Here is a 17,744-nt window from a genome sequence, read left to right as displayed (position 1 = left end):
AATGTCATACAGTGGTGACAAATAAATGTGGGGTGAGATGGGAAAAGAGAGGGACGAGAAGAGGATAGGAGCTCAGTCAAATGGGGGGGGTGGGTCCCCCAGCAGTCTAAGCCTATAGCAGCATGAGCAGCATTTGGGAGTGACGTGGGTGGACAGGATCAGGAATGAGGACATCAGAGGGTCAGCTCATGTTAGATGTGTTGGAGATAAAGTCAGAGAGGCCAGATTGAGGTGGTTTGGACATGTTCAGAGGAGAAACTGTGAATATATCAGTAGAAGGATGCTGAGGTTGGAGCTGCCAGGCAGGAGGTCTAGAGGAAGAGCAAAGAGGAGATTTATGGATGTAGTGAGAGAGGACATGAAGTTAGTTGGTGTGAGAGAAGAGGATGCAGAGGACAGAGTTAGATGGAGGCACATGATTCACTGTGGCGCCCAAAGGTTGGGTTGTTCCCAATTAGTAATTCTAGTAATTCTATGCAAGTAATTCTTGTGTAGCGAAAATAACTTGTTTAACAGTCCTTCAGCAGTAACCAAATACAGTGTGCAGAAACAGGAAGTGACACAATGTGCTCACCTTACACACGATGTTCAAATTCCTCTCCTTTTTTTCACATGAATTAACTGCAGGTAAAATGTTGGCTCTGCTCCAAAGAGCTGTCTTCCATAAACCGGAGCACTTCATCAATGCTTCACTTCATCGGTACCTTGTGTAAAAACCTTTTCCAAAGCAGGAGAACTGGTCTCAAAGAGCCATAATCCTCTTGGCCCCAACATTATGTAAATGGGAACATTTGTCGACATGTCAGAAGGGACGAACCAAGTTCAGTCTCCAAACACCATGTTGCCTCCAATGTTTTTGTAACCCAGCAGATGTCACTATTAAGCGATACACCAACAAATGTGTGTCAGCACAGACAGGGAAATGTGTCATATACTCCATGAGGCGTCATCTACACATCGCTAGTAATTATCGTGTTTAAAACAGTCTGTATGTTGCTCTGTTCCATCAGCGACTTTACGTGTCTCCAAGACTTTAATGGTTGTTGTTGGTCATTATTACGAGCATAGCTATGGTCCTGTAGGTTACTTACCAGGAGGTCATTGATAACATAAATAAATAAATGACCCTAATTATACGTCTTTTACTAAATTAGGACAATGCTCATTAATATACTTAGCAGTGAATATCAATGTAAATATGCCAGAATTAGCACAATATCTAAATTTCATCTGTCGTCGTAAGGCAGCTAGATGACATTACAATTTGCAGACAGAACTGATTTAACTCTCGGTTTGTTTCTGCAGAACCATGTATTTATGTTCGTCTTACAATATTAAAATATCTGTTGTCTTGTTTTTGCTTGTAATAAGAAAAATCTGTTTAGGATAAACTATGGCCTCTACATAATAATTAGGAACACGGAGTACACGTTCGTATTAGAGTAGATTCATGCATTTGCAGGAAACGTGCAGTTAATTACTGAACAAATCACACACAAAAACTCACCTGTGCACTTTCTGCTGCTCTCGTCTTTCTTCGAGGAGCTCATCAGTTTGCAGTTGAAGTTCTCTTCCCAGTACTCTGCAAACCACACGTTTCTCCGGTTGTTCTCCAGAGTCCGTGATGTGAAGTAGGAATCAAATCCTGGAAGACAACAAACAGGTCACCAAACAAAGAACCTTTGTCCCGTAGACTTTAGCAATCGCAGTCACTGATCATGCAAACGCTGAATGTTGAATAGTCACATCAAAACCAGATATGACTGCTGTTAATTTTAGAGGGTTGACATCTTTAGTAATAATAAAAATTAGTATAGGGTTCAAAAATAGCTTCTGGGCACCTTCTGCATGTTAAAGAAAAACAAGAACTGATGAGGCAGTACCTTGGGCCCCCCCAGCTACTTCAGCTCCAAATGTTGCCTTGTGCATCACTGCTCAAACATATGCCAAGACAACAATAACCCTTCAATATAGTAATGAAAATCTTGGCAACAAAAAATAGATGAAGACAAGCTGAGCTGCAGCCAAAATGCAACCAGAAATAGCTGTAAAGATACAACCTTTGCCCGAACTGTAAAGGGCTTAGAGATGTGGAATGTGGTGTGTAGGTTTCTAATCACATTAAGAGATTATCATTAACTATGGAGACAAACAGGATTCAAAACAAGAAACAGGTCAAATGGAAAAACAATGTTATTCCTATGACATCTGTGTAACATGATGGAAATGATAAAAGCTATCATTGGAGCCAGGTTGTCTAAATTCTCTCATATTAGTGCTGCCGTCTCAGTTTACGTCCACACACACTCATAAGAGTAATGTGTAAAAATATGTGTTCTGCTCTTCACTGATCAATGAGAATCCACACGTCCCCTTTTGATTTATCCAGTTATTTATGTTTTTGCTGCAAAGAACCTAAAGTTTAATGGACCACTGTGGGACAAAATAAACATAACTCAGTCTGAATAGGAGGTCAGAGGGCAAATCGGCCCGAGCATGAAATGGAAGCACTGACCTGATGCATTCATACAGATAAAATCCCCAAATTCTATGAGAGACAGTAATTGAAAGTAATTAGGTTTAAGTCAAAATTATGTCCTTAAACTCTCTTAACATTTATAAAAGTCTGGTAAAATATTGTTAACAGTGTTTTATGGGCCGTGGGTGAGGACACAGGGTCTCCAGGAGCCCATTAAAGTTAGAGTTTGGTACATATTCCCTGTGTAGGAAGAAACATACATTAAAAGCAGGGAACTGTTAACGAACACAGTTCCTGAGAAACGAGAAAACGCTTCATACATCACAGAAAGTCGGTGCTTTAGGCTACAGGAGTGTTAAAAGGACCAATTCAACCCAAACAGATACAACAGAGTGATAAGTGAGAGCTTTACTGTTTGTGACAGAACCACATGATATCAGAAATGTCATTTTGGGGTGAGTAAAGGATTTAAAAGAAAAAACACCCTAAATATGTTTAGAACTACAAATTAACTTTCTTCTGTTGATTCCTTTTTTTTAATGTCACAAATCCAACCCTTCTTCTTTATTAGGGCTTGGGACTGGCAAAAACCATCACTCTGGTATCCTTTTTTTTTTCCCTTTTTTAAATTAAAAAAACAATTTGTTTTTTTTTGTTTTGTTTTATTCTATTTATGCATTTTTTTTTAGTTTAGCTTTCTTAAGTTTGGTTTGGTTTTCAACCTTATGGTCCCATTAGGAGCCGTAGTCGGGCTGTAATTTAGGTTCATTGTTTTTTTTTTTTTTTGAAGCCAGCAGCAGCTTTGTGAATGAACAATTCATTTCATTTGCAGTGTGGATCGTGCTTTGGGATGTGGGAGGGGCCTACGCCGGCATCTGCTGCTCGTTGAGAAGAGTGACAATGATACGTGCTTTCAAACTCCATGACATCAGAAAAAGTAGCTGGATTTGTCGCTAGTCACTTTTATGAGAACGAGTTGCTAGAGGGGTCTGAATACTTGCTTAAGTTAGCAACACTCTTGCCAGGTTAATGACTGACTGCACGACGGACTAAAAGATAAGTTAATAAGCTTATCAGTTTCTGTTTTTAAAAACCAGTTTAGTGTTTAGTGTTCTCATCTTAGAAAAACCTCGGCTCTGGGACCTCACACAATTTTCAGTAGCCTTCATTTGTAGATGCGGACGTGAAATACAGTAGTCACACTTTCAATCAGACTTAAATTTTAATGGTAGTATATTCGTAATTTCTGCTTAGTCACTTGAAAATTTAGACCAGATTTAGACCAGATGCTACATCAGTTATGTTTATGCTGCCAATAAATGGAAGCCGGTGCTTTTTTAAAATTATATATCAACACAAAAACAAATCAAAAGCTAAATTAAGCTACAACGATGGAATATTGAGATCTGCATTTTCCATTTAGTGTCAGACAATCACATTCTGTGAATGTGTAAAGTGTCATTATTCATGTTGGCTGTTTAAAACATGGTTTGATGATGCACAGTTTAAGGTCATTGTGTTCTTGTGAGGTCAGAAATCGCAGCAATGATGAAAAAAAAAAAATGTGATTTTTTTTTAAACCTTATGAAAATCATTCAAGAATGAAAAATGGGCCATATTTCAAAACAGCATTAGCAATTGAGTGAGAATTGATTTCTTTTTTTCAGTGACAGCGTTGTCTCCTCCACTCTGTCACTTAGAGGCTCACAACAGTCAGTACAGGAAATTGAGTTATATGAAGAAGAGTACTCTGTCTTAACAACTTCAGTTAATCATCTCCCTGTCCTGGCTATAAGTACTTCACAGGGACGGGTTTTCTCTCTCCGTCACTACTCCTGACTAGACAGAGGACACTGACAACATTTGAATGAATTTCGACAGGATATAAGTAGGATTTTGACCTACAGTATCTCTGTATGGAACTTCCTGAGACGTCACGGGGAGGGGGGCTTCGTTAGTAAAGGCGGCGGTGGTAATGCGGGTTAAAGGCAGACTTAAAACAGCCAGAGAAAAATAGAATAGACACAAAGGGAATACGAGTTGCAAGACTTTCAGTGAGAGATGTGATTCATAATTCCGTCAGTGATGAGTGTAACTGTGCTGTGGGAGCCCGAAGATGTCGGCCTCCTCCTGCCAGGGCAGATATTTCATCTGAGGGCAGGTCAGAGTTTCCTTTGCAAAACAAAATGTGTTATACCCATCGTCTACTGTACCAGTCATATCCATTTTACATTTAGTCGTTTAGCAGACACTTTTATCCAAAGCGATTTACAAGGTACAAGACAGCAAAAATTTAGTTTAAGGAGAAAACATCAAAGCAAAGACCTATCAGAAAAGTGTTCACATGTCATGAGATTCAAGAAAGAACAGAAAGGAAATTTTTTTAATTCATTTATTTTTAATAGATATAGGAAGATGAGGAAGAGTTCTGTTTTTAGCAGTTTTTTGAATGTTGTGAATGAGTTTGCTGAACGTGCAGAGTTTAGTAGCTCGTTCCACCATCGTGGGATCATTGCAGTGAAGAGTTTGGCTTGGTGTCTTCTGTGCGCTGCTATGACCACCAGACGTCATTTGTTGGCAGATTGCAGAGGACAGGAAGGATTGTAGACCTGAATGAGGGAGTTGAGGTGAGCAGCAGCTGTTGAGGTGATCACAGGCAAGAGACATAGGTTTGAAGCTGATGCGAGCAGCTACAGGAAGCCAGCACAGAGATCTGAAGAGTGGGGTGACACGAGTCCTTTTTGGCTGATTAAAAGTGAGACGTGCTACTGCTGAACGTGTATTGCAGAGGCTGTTCGTGGCTGCATCTGCATCGGGGGTGGAGAGGTCCTGTGTTGGGGGCAGAGTTGCAGAGACCAGTGAAGAGAACTGGTCCGGGTTGAGAGACCTGAGGTTACGGCGGAATGTTGCAAGTGTGGTGGGAGAATGTGAAGGTCTAGAGATGAAGACTGTGAGTTGAATGAAGAAGTGATCCGATAAATGCAGAGGAGTAAAGAGCTGTTGTCTGTGGTGCAGTTCTGGGTGAGAATGAGGTCCAGGTTGTGAATGTTAGTCAACATTTGTATAATATATATATTATATATAAGATATATATCTTATCTCATAATTATGACTTACAGCTTCGCAAATACAATATTTGTATCTCATATTTATAAACTATTACAATGTGTTTATATAATTATATAATTTAGGTGTAATAAAACAATGGATTTAATCATTTTAAATCATATTTCATGTTACTTAGTGACATGCATGAAGCTCTGGTTTGTGTGTGTGTGTTGAGCCCTAAGCTGTCACACATGCATGTAAAGCACATCTGGAATGAGCCACATATGAACAGCAGCAAGCTGTGACGAGCTAACAACGGCTCCACATTAACATCCACCAACACACCAACCCACTCAATGTGGGGGCTCATTGATCCACCTTGTGCTTGATATGAAGAAACCTGATTTGGTTTGTTCATAACGAGTCAGTTGGAAGCAAAAAGACCAGAATTGGGCCTTGTTATCCTGCTTTAACCCGTCATAAGACTGTAAATGCCTGTATTGCACGTGTCCTACTCTGTCTTCCTCCTCTGAGCTCTTTATCCTATTTACCTCATTCACGTCGTCGCCCTCTTCTTATTTTACAGGTTGTGCATTTTATTCTGGTTTCTACTGGGCTAATTAAACATCAGCAGTGATGCTGATTAATGTGCATCGTCTCCATCCTAATTTACTGACCCAAAAACACTCCTGAAGTGAACATCAATCAAAGGTAAAGCAGAGCTCTATCATGAGGTATAAAGCTCCTATAAAGGAAACTGGACATCATATTAAACATTTCTACCACATGTTTTTTCTGATCATTTGAACAGTTTATTCATCACTCTGAAAGTATTTGAAACACTTAATAAAACGTAACTATCTCTGCTCTCTTGCTGGTTTGTCTTCACCCACTCTGCATCTCAACATGCATCATATCTACTTTAGTTAAATGACTCTTCCCACAGATGTTCTCACCTGAACCTGGTCTGGAGTCAGAGTCTGATGCTTATCAGCTCTGCATTTGTCACGCATCAATCTCTAAAATTACAGACTTTGAGGACAAACAAATCACCTGCCTGCTGCATCACTAATCTTTCCACCTACACCAGCGCTGTCTGTGAGTGGAGCTTCAATGCAACAGAAAGACAGTGCGGATGCTAAAACTGGGGCAGCCTCCATGTCGATCTCTCCAGACACTGACTGACAAGCAAACAGTCTGATTTCCCAGTCCCAGTTACTTTGGGCTGCAGAGGGACAGCTGTGCTGCTGTCGTCTATTTAAAGTTTACTTTATTGAAGATGATGAATAATGAATGTAAACCAAAAAAACAAAAACAAACTGTATCTCACACTGTTACATATTCTGACACACAAATAACCTCAAACAACTAGAAGAAGTACATTCTTTGTGATCACAAACTCAACAGTAGCAAACCATTAAAGAAAACTGAACAGTGAGGCCCAACAGGAAGTTCTGCCAACTTCCTGCCAACAGGAAGTTTGATTTGATACTTATTTAGGGTCAAAGTTGATTCAATCTAGAAATTAGGGATTCTCCAGCGTGAAGACATCTCACTCTGTTGCATTTTCTGGAACTACACAGAGTGGATCATCTTCCCTCAACAACAATCTGTACAGACGCTGGCTCCTCACGGTTCCTCAAAGAATTAATGTGGTGAGGATGAATTTTGTCTTATGAAACAGTAAAAGCAGCGTCAGCTCTGGTTAAACAGGAGAAGCTGCTGATGAACCTTTGATTTGTTTTTTTTCCCCCCAAGCCTGAAGCTGTTCTATACACTTAAACATATATTTACTGTAACCATGACGATAGAGAAGTACCGTCTACTGTAAATGCATTTCCTCCACATCAGCTCGGGAAGCAGCTCATTCTTTCCTAAAAGCTCAGTAGAACAAATGAGCAGACATTAATCTGTGTCTGACTGAAGGGCAGATTATTCCTGCAGCATCTCCCCAAAGCTTGAAATAAAACCAAAAGAGAAATGTCCTTGTAATTACTTGTTGAAAAGGAGCTTTAGGGAAACAGCATCCAGGGCATTCATTTGAGAAAGTGGGGATTTTACAACAATTGCATCTGGATGTAACCTCACTGGTGAACATGGTGTTTGATCTTAATTTTTATGAAGCCCTGATGGGACTTAGCCTACTTTGTGCAGCTGATGTCAGATCTCTGGGTGCTGTGCACAAGCTGCACTGCCACAGTTCCTGTACATCACTGTGCTGTTTCATTCGTTCCAGAATGGCTTCATGTGCGCATCACAATCACCAAGATTGTGTTTTATTTGTGCATTTTTGCAAACGCATCGTGTCCAACTAAGTCCTGGACAATCAGTCGTCCCCGTCCTGCTTTCTGAGAGACTGGGCTTATACAGAAGGGGATTGCATAACGTGTTGGAAATCAGAAGAGTTTGTACCTGATCTGAAGGTGGAGGTAAAAGTCTGTAAACACACAGAGGGTGGAGATGTGCTGTTCTTAGGACCTGGAGACACAGTCTCTCCTGGAGGATTTTCATTATAGGATGCTCAGTTTCGACAGACACAGCTGTATGAGGTATAAAAGCAGGAGCTGAGAGAGAGGGTCAGACCTCGCCTCCCTTCATCCCATTCTATTGAAAGGCTTCTCACAAAATTACAGAAATTGTTGGACAAAGCTGTGGATGGACTACTAAACAAGCCTATGGGCACAGGATCAGGAGGTGCATGGGCCAGAGCCTCCAAAGCTAGTGCTCATGTCTCTGCTCAGTTAAAAGGGATGTGGCAAAGCAATTCAAAAATCAGAAGCTATCCAAAGAGCTGCCAAGTGGAACCAAAAGGAATTCTCACAATCTAAATCCGTCTAAATACAAGAAAAAGATCAGCATCAGAACATTTTTGACGTCAATATTTAGTGGAAAAACATCCATTAAATGTAGGACTTGTCTCTGTCAGGGGGAACCACGGTGACGGGTTATAGACACACACCACTCCATACAACATTTTCTAAAAATGTACTGACATGTTTTAGAAGGAACACACACTGTCCTGCAGATGTGTGTGTGTCCTGCGGTACAGTTACAAACTATTTCAATGTCATCCGTAGGACCTGTTGCCTCTTGCTCCGTACACAACCTGCTCAGGACTGAAACAACATGGTAAAGGGCGTTTGCCAAAAGCTTGACTGAACATTAATTACCAGCAAGCGCTGGCTTCTGTGGCTCTTACAGGGTGAAAACTAATTTAGTGCAGGATGAGTGAAGCCCAGTGGCCTTTCTTTGCCTCAGCTGGTGAAGAAATGCATTATAGAAATAAACCATATTTTCTATAGCTGCCCACAACTGGTAACAACTAATTAGCTACACTCTACCAATCCATCCATCATTATTCAAGTCGCGTGTCTCCAAAACCTGTCCCTGTGAGGTCAAAATGCTGCACATAATAGGGAAGCTAATTACTGTGAGTAGTTCCACTACAAAAAAAAGCCATGTTTTAACAGCAGGACAGACCAGACCTGACTGAGAATATGATTTAGTTTGTTCCAAAATGCAACGTGAGTGGGAAACAAAAAAGATAAGACCGGTTTCCAAACAGAGGAGCTGCTGAAATTCACTTCCCGTCTACGAGCGACGAGTAACAAACAGACGTGATGCACATCTCTTTAGGGTCTATGGGTCTTATGCTTAAAGGATTGAATTTTCTCTCTCACGTCCAATAAGAGTAAATGTCCATAAATCCACTTAGAGAATATCGATATTTTCACACCCTGTCTGAGAATCTTCATGTTTTTATGTTTTTTTCAGTATCACAGTGAATAGTTGTCTGCAGATCCATCACACACCACAAGCAGGGGCTGCTAATAGCTAATTCAGCTACTGTGTGTGTGTGTGTGTGTGTGTGTGTGTGTGTGTGTGTGTGTGTGTGTGTGTGTGTGTGTGTGTGTGTGTGTGTGTGTGTGTGTGTGTGTGTGTGTGTGTGTGTGTGTGTCCGCACAGGAAAAAATGAAGGTGGCTTCACCTCTCTGCAGTTTGGTTTTCCACTTCTTGTTCTGACATTTTCTGGGTCAGAGATTCAGTGACAGCGAGATCAGTGTCAGACTATTGTGACACGTTCGTGGTGAATCACTAGTGCTGCACCCTGAACCACAGACCCACGTATCTCAATTTTCAGTGTTAGATTCTGTCACTGTGGCTTTGTAAAACAGCCCATCGTGGTTTCAGTCCTTAATGCTATAAAATAAAAATCACTATTAGCTTACAGTCCTATGAAATGAACTGTTTTGAAGCTTTAACATTCCTTTCAAACATTTTACAGAACTACATTTGACTGCAAATGAGACTTGACAGACAGTAATGTTGAACATTTGAAGCAGCACATTCCTGTCCAGCTCTTCCTGTGTAGAAGCTGAGAGTTAAGTTGTCTGTACTGAATTCACACTCTGCTGTTGTTAAACACCTGATCACTGTGTGTGCTGCTGGTTGTTGTGGAGGACGTGATGCCACTGGATGCTTTTATCCCAGTGACTCACCAGGGCCACAGCACCAACCTCTGTCCTCGCTTTCTTTGAGATTAACTGGGTCAGATGTGTCTGAGCTGCTTCTGGAGCCGTTAATATGACTGCAGTGCTGCGTCTTCCTGATTCACTCAGCCAGCGTCAGTTTGGTATTAGAAGGTGACAACGTTACAAGATACAGAAAAAAATAACGACACAGTTTGCAGTCGAACTGGTCATGAAGTGTCACCTGATCTTCATTAAATGGTGTCAGTGTGCTATTCACAAGCAGCATCAGCTGATGAAATCAATTCCCCGCAAAACAAATAAAAAGTAACAAGATCTGAGAAGACCTACAATCAACAGTTGACAATTACTATAGAGCTGGAAATGCTTCAGATGTTCAGCAGTCCACAGTTAATTTCAACTTTATTTATACAGCACCAATTCACAACAAGACATACAAGTATGTCCTTAGATGTGGACGTCCAGCCAAGCTCACCACACACACCACAACATGTTCTTATCCCACAGAGTCATACTGATGCTTCCTAAGGCGTCAAACTGTGCCGCCTCGTACGTTCTTTTGCGTATCATATTGACAAGACGAGTACCCTTTGGCGTTGGTATTGGATGCTCCAGGAACTTCATCATTTGACGCCGCAGGAATGACTTCATATACACACAAAACCAACTTCAGGGTAGGTTAAGTTACAAGATAAATTACATTAAAACAAAACACTACAGACAGCTCACATGTACTTCCCTACTATCCTTGGAATCCTTGTTAAAGAAAAAAGAACCCTGGAGATACAGCTAACTGTGTGGTATAAAGTGGTAGGACACCACAAAAGAAGCCATGATTCTCCAACAACACCTGAAGTTTGGCAAAGACCACCGTGAAACTCCACCACACTACTGAGAAAACGTCTTTTGTTGGGGAGGAACACACAGCGTTATGTATGGTTTCAAAAGAGTGAAGAAAAGTGAAGGGAGTATCATGGTTTGGACCTGCTTTGCTGCCCCTGGACCTGGATCAGCTGCTATTGTGGGGAGGAAAATAAATTCATCAAGATCTCCTACAGAATAATGTCATGGTGTTTGTTTTCAAACTGAACCTGAGAAGAAGCTGGGTGATGCAGCAGGACAATGACCCTAAACATCAAAGTCAATCTACAAAAAAAAAATTGGCTTTGAAGAGAAAATCCACCTTTAGAAGTTGTCCAGTCAGAGCCCAGACCTCAACTCAATACAGGTGCTCTGGAACGTGGTCAAGAGAGTCATTCACACCAGGCGTGCTAAGAATCTGACTGAGCTGAAGCAGGTCTTTCCGGAAGAATGGTCCAAAATTACTCCTGAACGTTGTGCAGCTCTAAACCACAGCTACAGGAAGCAGATGTTTGCAGTTATTGCTGCCAACCAGTTATTAAAACACCATTCCCATCACTTTTTCTACCATCACTCTGATTGTTGATCATGACTGTGTTATTTCAGCTTTAAAATATCGTGTTTGTTGAGATTTGTAACTTTGATGAAGATCACATCACATTTCATGAACAACTGATGCAGAGAACTAGTTGCATTACTTGTTGCTGTGACTGTATCCACCAGCAGCTACCGGCCTACTAATTAAAACAGCCAGCGCTGTTCTGGTGCTGATGTGGAGAACTCGCTGCCCTCGCTCTAAACCAAACCTGCTTTCATCACAAACTCAATACTTTATATTTACTGCATTTAAGTAAGTGGTGTTTACTCCAACAGAGGAACCAAACCAATGAGTGTTTGTGCCGGTTATCAAGCTTTAAGTGCCCCATTGATTGAAACAGTGATACCATGGGGACTTTGCTATAATGCAGCAATGTTTCACAAAGGTTCAAAGCTTTACATCGACTCAAAGCAGCTTCTATCCTCCAGAGTCACATTTAAATCTGAAAGACTTATTCAAGTAGTTCACCGTAAAACAACAAAAACACAACAACATGGTCAATAAATGTTGTTTTCTTTTCAAACTTTGGGGACAGAGATAGAGACACAGAGAGACAGAGACAGAGACAGAGACAGAGAGAGAGAGAGAGAGAGAGAGACAGAGAGACAGAGAGAGAGAGAGAGAGACAGAGAGACAGAGAGACAGAGAGAGAGAGAGAGAGAGAGAGAGAGAGAGAGAGAGAGAGAGAGAGAGAGAGAGAGAGAGAGAGAGAAATCAAGGCAAAGAGAGACAGCGAAATAGAGACAGAGGCAGAGAGAAATCGAGACAGAGAGAGAGAGAGAGACACAGAGAGAGAGAGACAGAGGAACAGAGACAGAGAAATCGAGACAGAGTCAAAGAGAGAGACAGAGAGAGATACAGACAGAGAGAGAGAGAGAGAGAGACAAAGAGACACAGATATAGAGAAATAGAGACAGAGGCAGAGAGAGAAATCGAGACAGAGAGAGAGACAGAGACATCGAGACAGAGAGAGACACAGAGAGACGCAGGGAGAGAGACAGAGACAGATCCAGTGGAATGACTGGCATCAGAAGATCTGTTTAACAAGGTGAACCAGGGGCTTTATTTTCCCTCTTTAATCCATTTTTATGAAACACACTATTGTTGAGTAAATTAGCTTTTGTCATTGACTAACTCCGGCCTCAGCACAGTCTCCTATAAACTCCAGTCCTATAAAACTAAACTGCAAACGCCATTACATTTTCCTAGGAAATATATAACCCCAATTCAAGAAAAAGTTGGCACAGGGTGATGTTGACCATTGTCTTCTTTAACAGCTGTCTGTCAACATCTGGGCCCAGTTAATGGCGTTTTAGCAGAGGAATGTTGTCCCATTGTTTTCTGATGCAGGATTCTAGCTGCATGTGAACATGTCATGTAAATGGCGAATTGCAAATACGTTTATACAGAACATGTCAATGAGATGCCAAATTATCTGATCTTACAGCAAACTAACCGGTTTCGTTTTCTGCAGTAACATGTGATCCTGTTGTACAATGTGACTATAGTCTTAAACAGTTACAACAAAATCATTTTACACGTGTAAAATCTTTCTCAGACCCCAACGTCAGTGGTTTCCTTGCGTTAACTGAACCAGACACGAGACTCTGGAACCGGTCTCAGGTCTTTGGCTTGACAGTCTGATGATTTGTACACGCGTCACCCACCTACTGGCGACTCCCTTTCCCTTAACGAAAGTTTCAATCATTCAAAAAACACGTTGCAGCAGAACATAAAGATGAAGTCTTTGCATTTGCAGTTTAGTTGTCTAGGAACGTAATTTTTTGGAGACAGGGTTGCTGAACTAGAGCGTCAGTGGACATCAACCACAGTGGTTTTGTGAGGTCAGCGCACCATGTGTCCATTTCATGAATTCAGCAGGTGTGTTGGGTTCAGCTGTGACTGAAAACACTGCACCAGAGAAAGCTGCAGTAAACGTGCTCCTGCTTTCACAGTTTGACAATGTGCAGAAGGAAAAGAACAAAAGAAAGAAGGACAGTAACATCAAGCAGCCCACCACCCATCAGTTACAGAGTGGAGTGTGTGTGCTCACAGAAGTGCTGCTGCCCCTCTGACCCTGTGATTGCAGCCACTAATCAGAAAGTCATCTGGCCCCAGTTACATTTCCTCTCAGACCTCAGGTAATTGCTGCACATGCATAATGAAGGAGGCTTTGAAGAGAGGCAGGAGGAGTTTCCTCTGGTCTTTCTACCGCTTGGCCATCGATCCAACACACGCACACACAGGCTCACGGACACCTTCCTGTAAAACACACTGTGCCTTTTAATGATGCTATCAATCGCTCTCTAACTGCTCTTTTGACTTTTCCCTCTCATCTCCATCAGGTACCACCTCCCCGTCTCCCCCTGCTCTCACCTGTCAACAGGCTCCTCGTGCTCCTAATTGGGACACAAACAACAAATGACTTTAAAGCTTCCGACATTTTCTGACTGAACCTCATGTCTGCAAAGTCATAGATTTTCAGCGTATTAATGTTCCTTCTTTTGACAGTTTATCTAAGAGGCAGCTGAGTTCAAGAGAAATCAAAGTGAACAGAGAAGCAAGAAAGCATCTAAAGTTTAAAGTTTTTAAACCAGCCAAAAGTCCATGAAATGAAAATACTGTAGATTGTGATTTCAGTTCTCTGGCCAAGATAATTGTTAACATTAGCAGAGATTCACTTTTTTAAATTTAGTTTTTCTGTCCGATTAGCTTATGTTATCATAGTACGTCATTACTCTAATAAACCACTTCGATCTCAGAATCCAGGTCTAATTGTGGTTCTCAGACTTTCCAAAGTCGAATAGGAGGCAGAGCCTTTAATTATAAAGCTCCTCTCCTGTGGAACCAGCTCCTAGATATGCTACTACAGACCTGTGCTCCCCACTTCTGGTTCACGTTGTTTTCTGTTTTTGTAAGATCCTAAACTATAAGTAAGGTGTTTGAGATGATATTTTTCTGAAATGGAACAGTGCACATAAATAAATAAATACAGTAGATGCCACTGTCGCGAAGGTCATTACTTCTGCAGATGTTTGGTCATAAACAATAAAAAATGTTGACCAAATGATGGCCATTCATAAAAAGTCACTATGTTTCATAAAGGTTTAGCAAAATTCTGTGCAAATCCCTGAACATAACACAGCAAATAAAAGCAGCATGTGATCTGTTAGTGGGGCTACAAGAAAAGATTTGATCATTAAAGTCTGTACTGTTTTCTTATTATTCATCAAACAGTTAAAGATATTCCACTCAAAGGCAGCGTGCAGGTGACCAGAGCTACACAAAAATGATGCAGGGACGTCAGAGTGTGATGAATCAACATGAAGCCTTTGGACAGAATATGATGTTTTTGAGGCTTTTCAGTGACCTTCCTGTTACATTTTTACTTTCAATAACTTTTTTTTTTAACTGCTGCACCCAGTGAATACAAATGAGTCAAACAGAGCCTCAGACCTTGTGAACTGAGGTCAGTCGTGGGGAGCAGCAAGTGTGACGTGAGAAGCCTAGAATAGCATGTGACGTGTGCAGTTAGCCCCCCCCCCACCTCAGGGCCGTGTCCCTGTCATCATATCCACCCTGTGTGTGTTTGTAGGAGTGTCACTGCATCTCCGGTGCGTCAAAGCCCTGTTGGACTACGGCGGCTGCTCACTCGCTAGCTTCATGAGCGTCCATCTGGTGTCCACAGGTCGGTGCTTAAAGCCAACCTGCTTCCTTTCTGCATGTCCAGCTTCACACTCTGCAGCCCAAAGCTTCCAGGGCTTTGGCAAAGATTTAATGTGTGATTTTTCACTTTTACCTGGGACATAAAAAAAAGAGTTTTATGAAAGCCATTAAGCTTAAGTAAGGATTCAAAACACACAAAACAAACTCAGCTAGATCTCTTACACCGACTGAGGCCACAGACTTTTTCTGAAACAATTATTAACACAGATGTCAGATTTGGCTTTTTAAATTTCTACCAGCTAATCCGATTTAGTCTCATTCTCTGGCTGATGACAATTTAAGACATTAGGAAGCTTCTAACACTTTCTAATGTAGAAATATAATTCATGAAAACACCTCAAGTCAAATAAGATTTAATCAATTCAAACAATGTGGCAAACCAGGTTTTCCCATGTGAGGGATGTTCTGAAGGAAAATCATCGTTTTTTGCCTTTGTTTTGATGCTCGTCTGTGTCCCTGGAGGATTCTGGTCCAAGATTAAGACACAGTTTCCTCGAAGGAGTTAATTCTTTAAGCAAAATAAGTTTATGACTTTAAGAAGATAAAGATGGGTCAACGTGAAATCCTGTGGCTGCTTCTGCTGGATTTCTCACTTAATACACTGATGTATTTTTAAAGTTTGTATATGTGAGGTTAACAGCTAAGGATCAAAGAAAAGTGGTGAGATGAGAGTTTCTGTTGGGGAATCTACATGTGGGTGCATATTTCTGTTCACGCTGTTTGGTGCTGCAGGGTACATGATTTATCTCTCAGGGTATGTGCTGCATACGTTACAGGATACAGAGCACCTGTGAAGTGAGGGGGGGGGGCAGGTATCACAGCACTTGCCACTAGGTGCCATGTAGCTGCCGACGTCGCTCAGATTCGACAAGTGTTGAAGTGTTAGACAAGTGTCATCTTTTAAAAGAAGAGATCAATCAATCTCCCTTCATTTTTAAACAAACTCTCGCTGAAGGTGGAACCCAATGAACAGATCCCAGCACCTGGGGGATTTTCTTAGCAGGTGGCTAAATAGGAATCTGGTGGGCACATTCATAACCAATTGCAATGATGGGCTTGAAGGAAGAAGAGCTCAACTCTGCTCTTGGGGGAGCTGCTCTCTTCATGCTCAGCTAACAGCAGCTACATGGGGCCTGAAAGTGTTCGGTCACAGGAAAATATTTGCTTTGCAAACGTCACGCTGTTCACAGTGTGCGTGCTGGTGACTGGGGTGTGTGTTCAGGAGCAGTTAAAGGAGGCTGGGTCTGCATGACTCTGCAGTCTCGTTGTCTTGTGGAATATTTTTGAGAGAGAAAATGCTCCAACTAAGGCTTTTATTTTGTGGAAACCGCACAGTTACAGCCATAACCAAATGTTATGGATGTAAACAAATCCAAATGTATTACTTTGATTATCTGATGCAAACGTCTGTTTTTCCTGTGTACTGTGCACATTTTCTGACATTATTTGTCTTTAGTATTACAAAGCATTTACATATCATCTGATCTGATAGAAATCTTAACCTAAGGCCCCCTTTTCTTTCCCCCCCAGAGGAAAATGATTTCACTGTCTAGTTTGTTTTCATCATGAAGACAGGAAACAAATGTAGAAGTGCATGGTGCATTTCTGTACTGAGATCAAGTGAATGCTCCTATTCAACCATTTCCATCGCAGTTTCTCAACAGCAGAATCCACACGAAAGCTGAGATCTCCGCTTGATGTCCTAACACCAACTCAAGGAGCTGTCCAAGTGGTTTGCTCTGTTTCCATCTGGTACTCTGAGAGTGGGACGCCCTGGGACATCAGGTCCAAGCACATGTTGAAAGTTTGGTTCTTTCGTCACGAGCCATCGCGATCATCGTCTTCGTTGGGATCTCTGGGATCAACCGCCCTACTCGTCTGATGTGGCCTCTTCATCGGAAGTGAAGTTCAACACACAGGACATTAGAGGAAGTGATCCAGAAACAAATAGCTTTCCAAGCAGAAAAAGATTATTTTCAGGATGAAAAGCTGTAACAGTGGACTGAGGTCAGTGACGATTGTGTGGATAATAAACATTTTGAGGTTGTCTCTTATTTCTATTGCAGTCTGGGAGTCTCTTTGAATATTCATCTTCCAGAGGACTCATACAACAGTTCCCCATGTGAGCAGGGGTTTACCTTCTCACATATGACCCTATGCTCATAGAGACACCATGTGTTTGTGCTATTGCACAGGGGATAAAGTGTTTCCTGGTAGGACATTGTTCTTCTGTGCTGGGCTGACTCATCCAAAGACAACAAGTAACACAACAAACAGAAGCCACCAGGGGTCACAGCTAAAACTGGAGCCAAGCTCTGACTGTAATGGCCAAAATTAAAACTAACTGCCAAGGGCTCAAGTCAGAGCCAAAACGGCCGCCGGGGCCAGAGCCAGTAAACAAGTGAAAAAAGTCAATTACCAGCCCTTATTTAGCTGTGCCTTGAGTGGAGAAAACAATTGGAGAAAGTTGTTTAATACCCTCATTTAAGATAAGACTAATTCTTAATTTGAAAAGAAAAGAGGCTTGTGAGGTGAAAGTGGT

General features: G+C 41.5%; 1 protein-coding gene across 4 annotated transcripts in view; it reads right to left on the bottom strand.

Annotated features, from left to right (window-relative positions):
* grm7 (glutamate metabotropic receptor 7) overlaps nucleotides 1-17,744 on the bottom strand; it is a 210,948-nt gene that overhangs the window by 72,117 nt on the left and 121,087 nt on the right. For all 4 annotated transcript variants that reach the window (XR_010914455.1, XM_067505108.1, XM_067505107.1 and 1 more), the window contains exon 5: nucleotides 1,508-1,645. Coding sequence is in view for 3 of the 4 variants with exons in the window: in XM_067505108.1 (XP_067361209.1) it covers nucleotides 1,508-1,645 (138 nt within the window). In the remaining variant the exon portion in view is untranslated. The remainder of the gene's footprint in view (nucleotides 1-1,507; nucleotides 1,646-17,744) is intronic.

This window comes from Channa argus, chromosome 5 (genome assembly GCF_033026475.1).
Source record: "Channa argus isolate prfri chromosome 5, Channa argus male v1.0, whole genome shotgun sequence".
Taxonomy (NCBI): Eukaryota; Metazoa; Chordata; class Actinopteri; order Anabantiformes; family Channidae; genus Channa; species Channa argus.
This window is presented reverse-complemented; position numbering and strand designations above follow the sequence as displayed.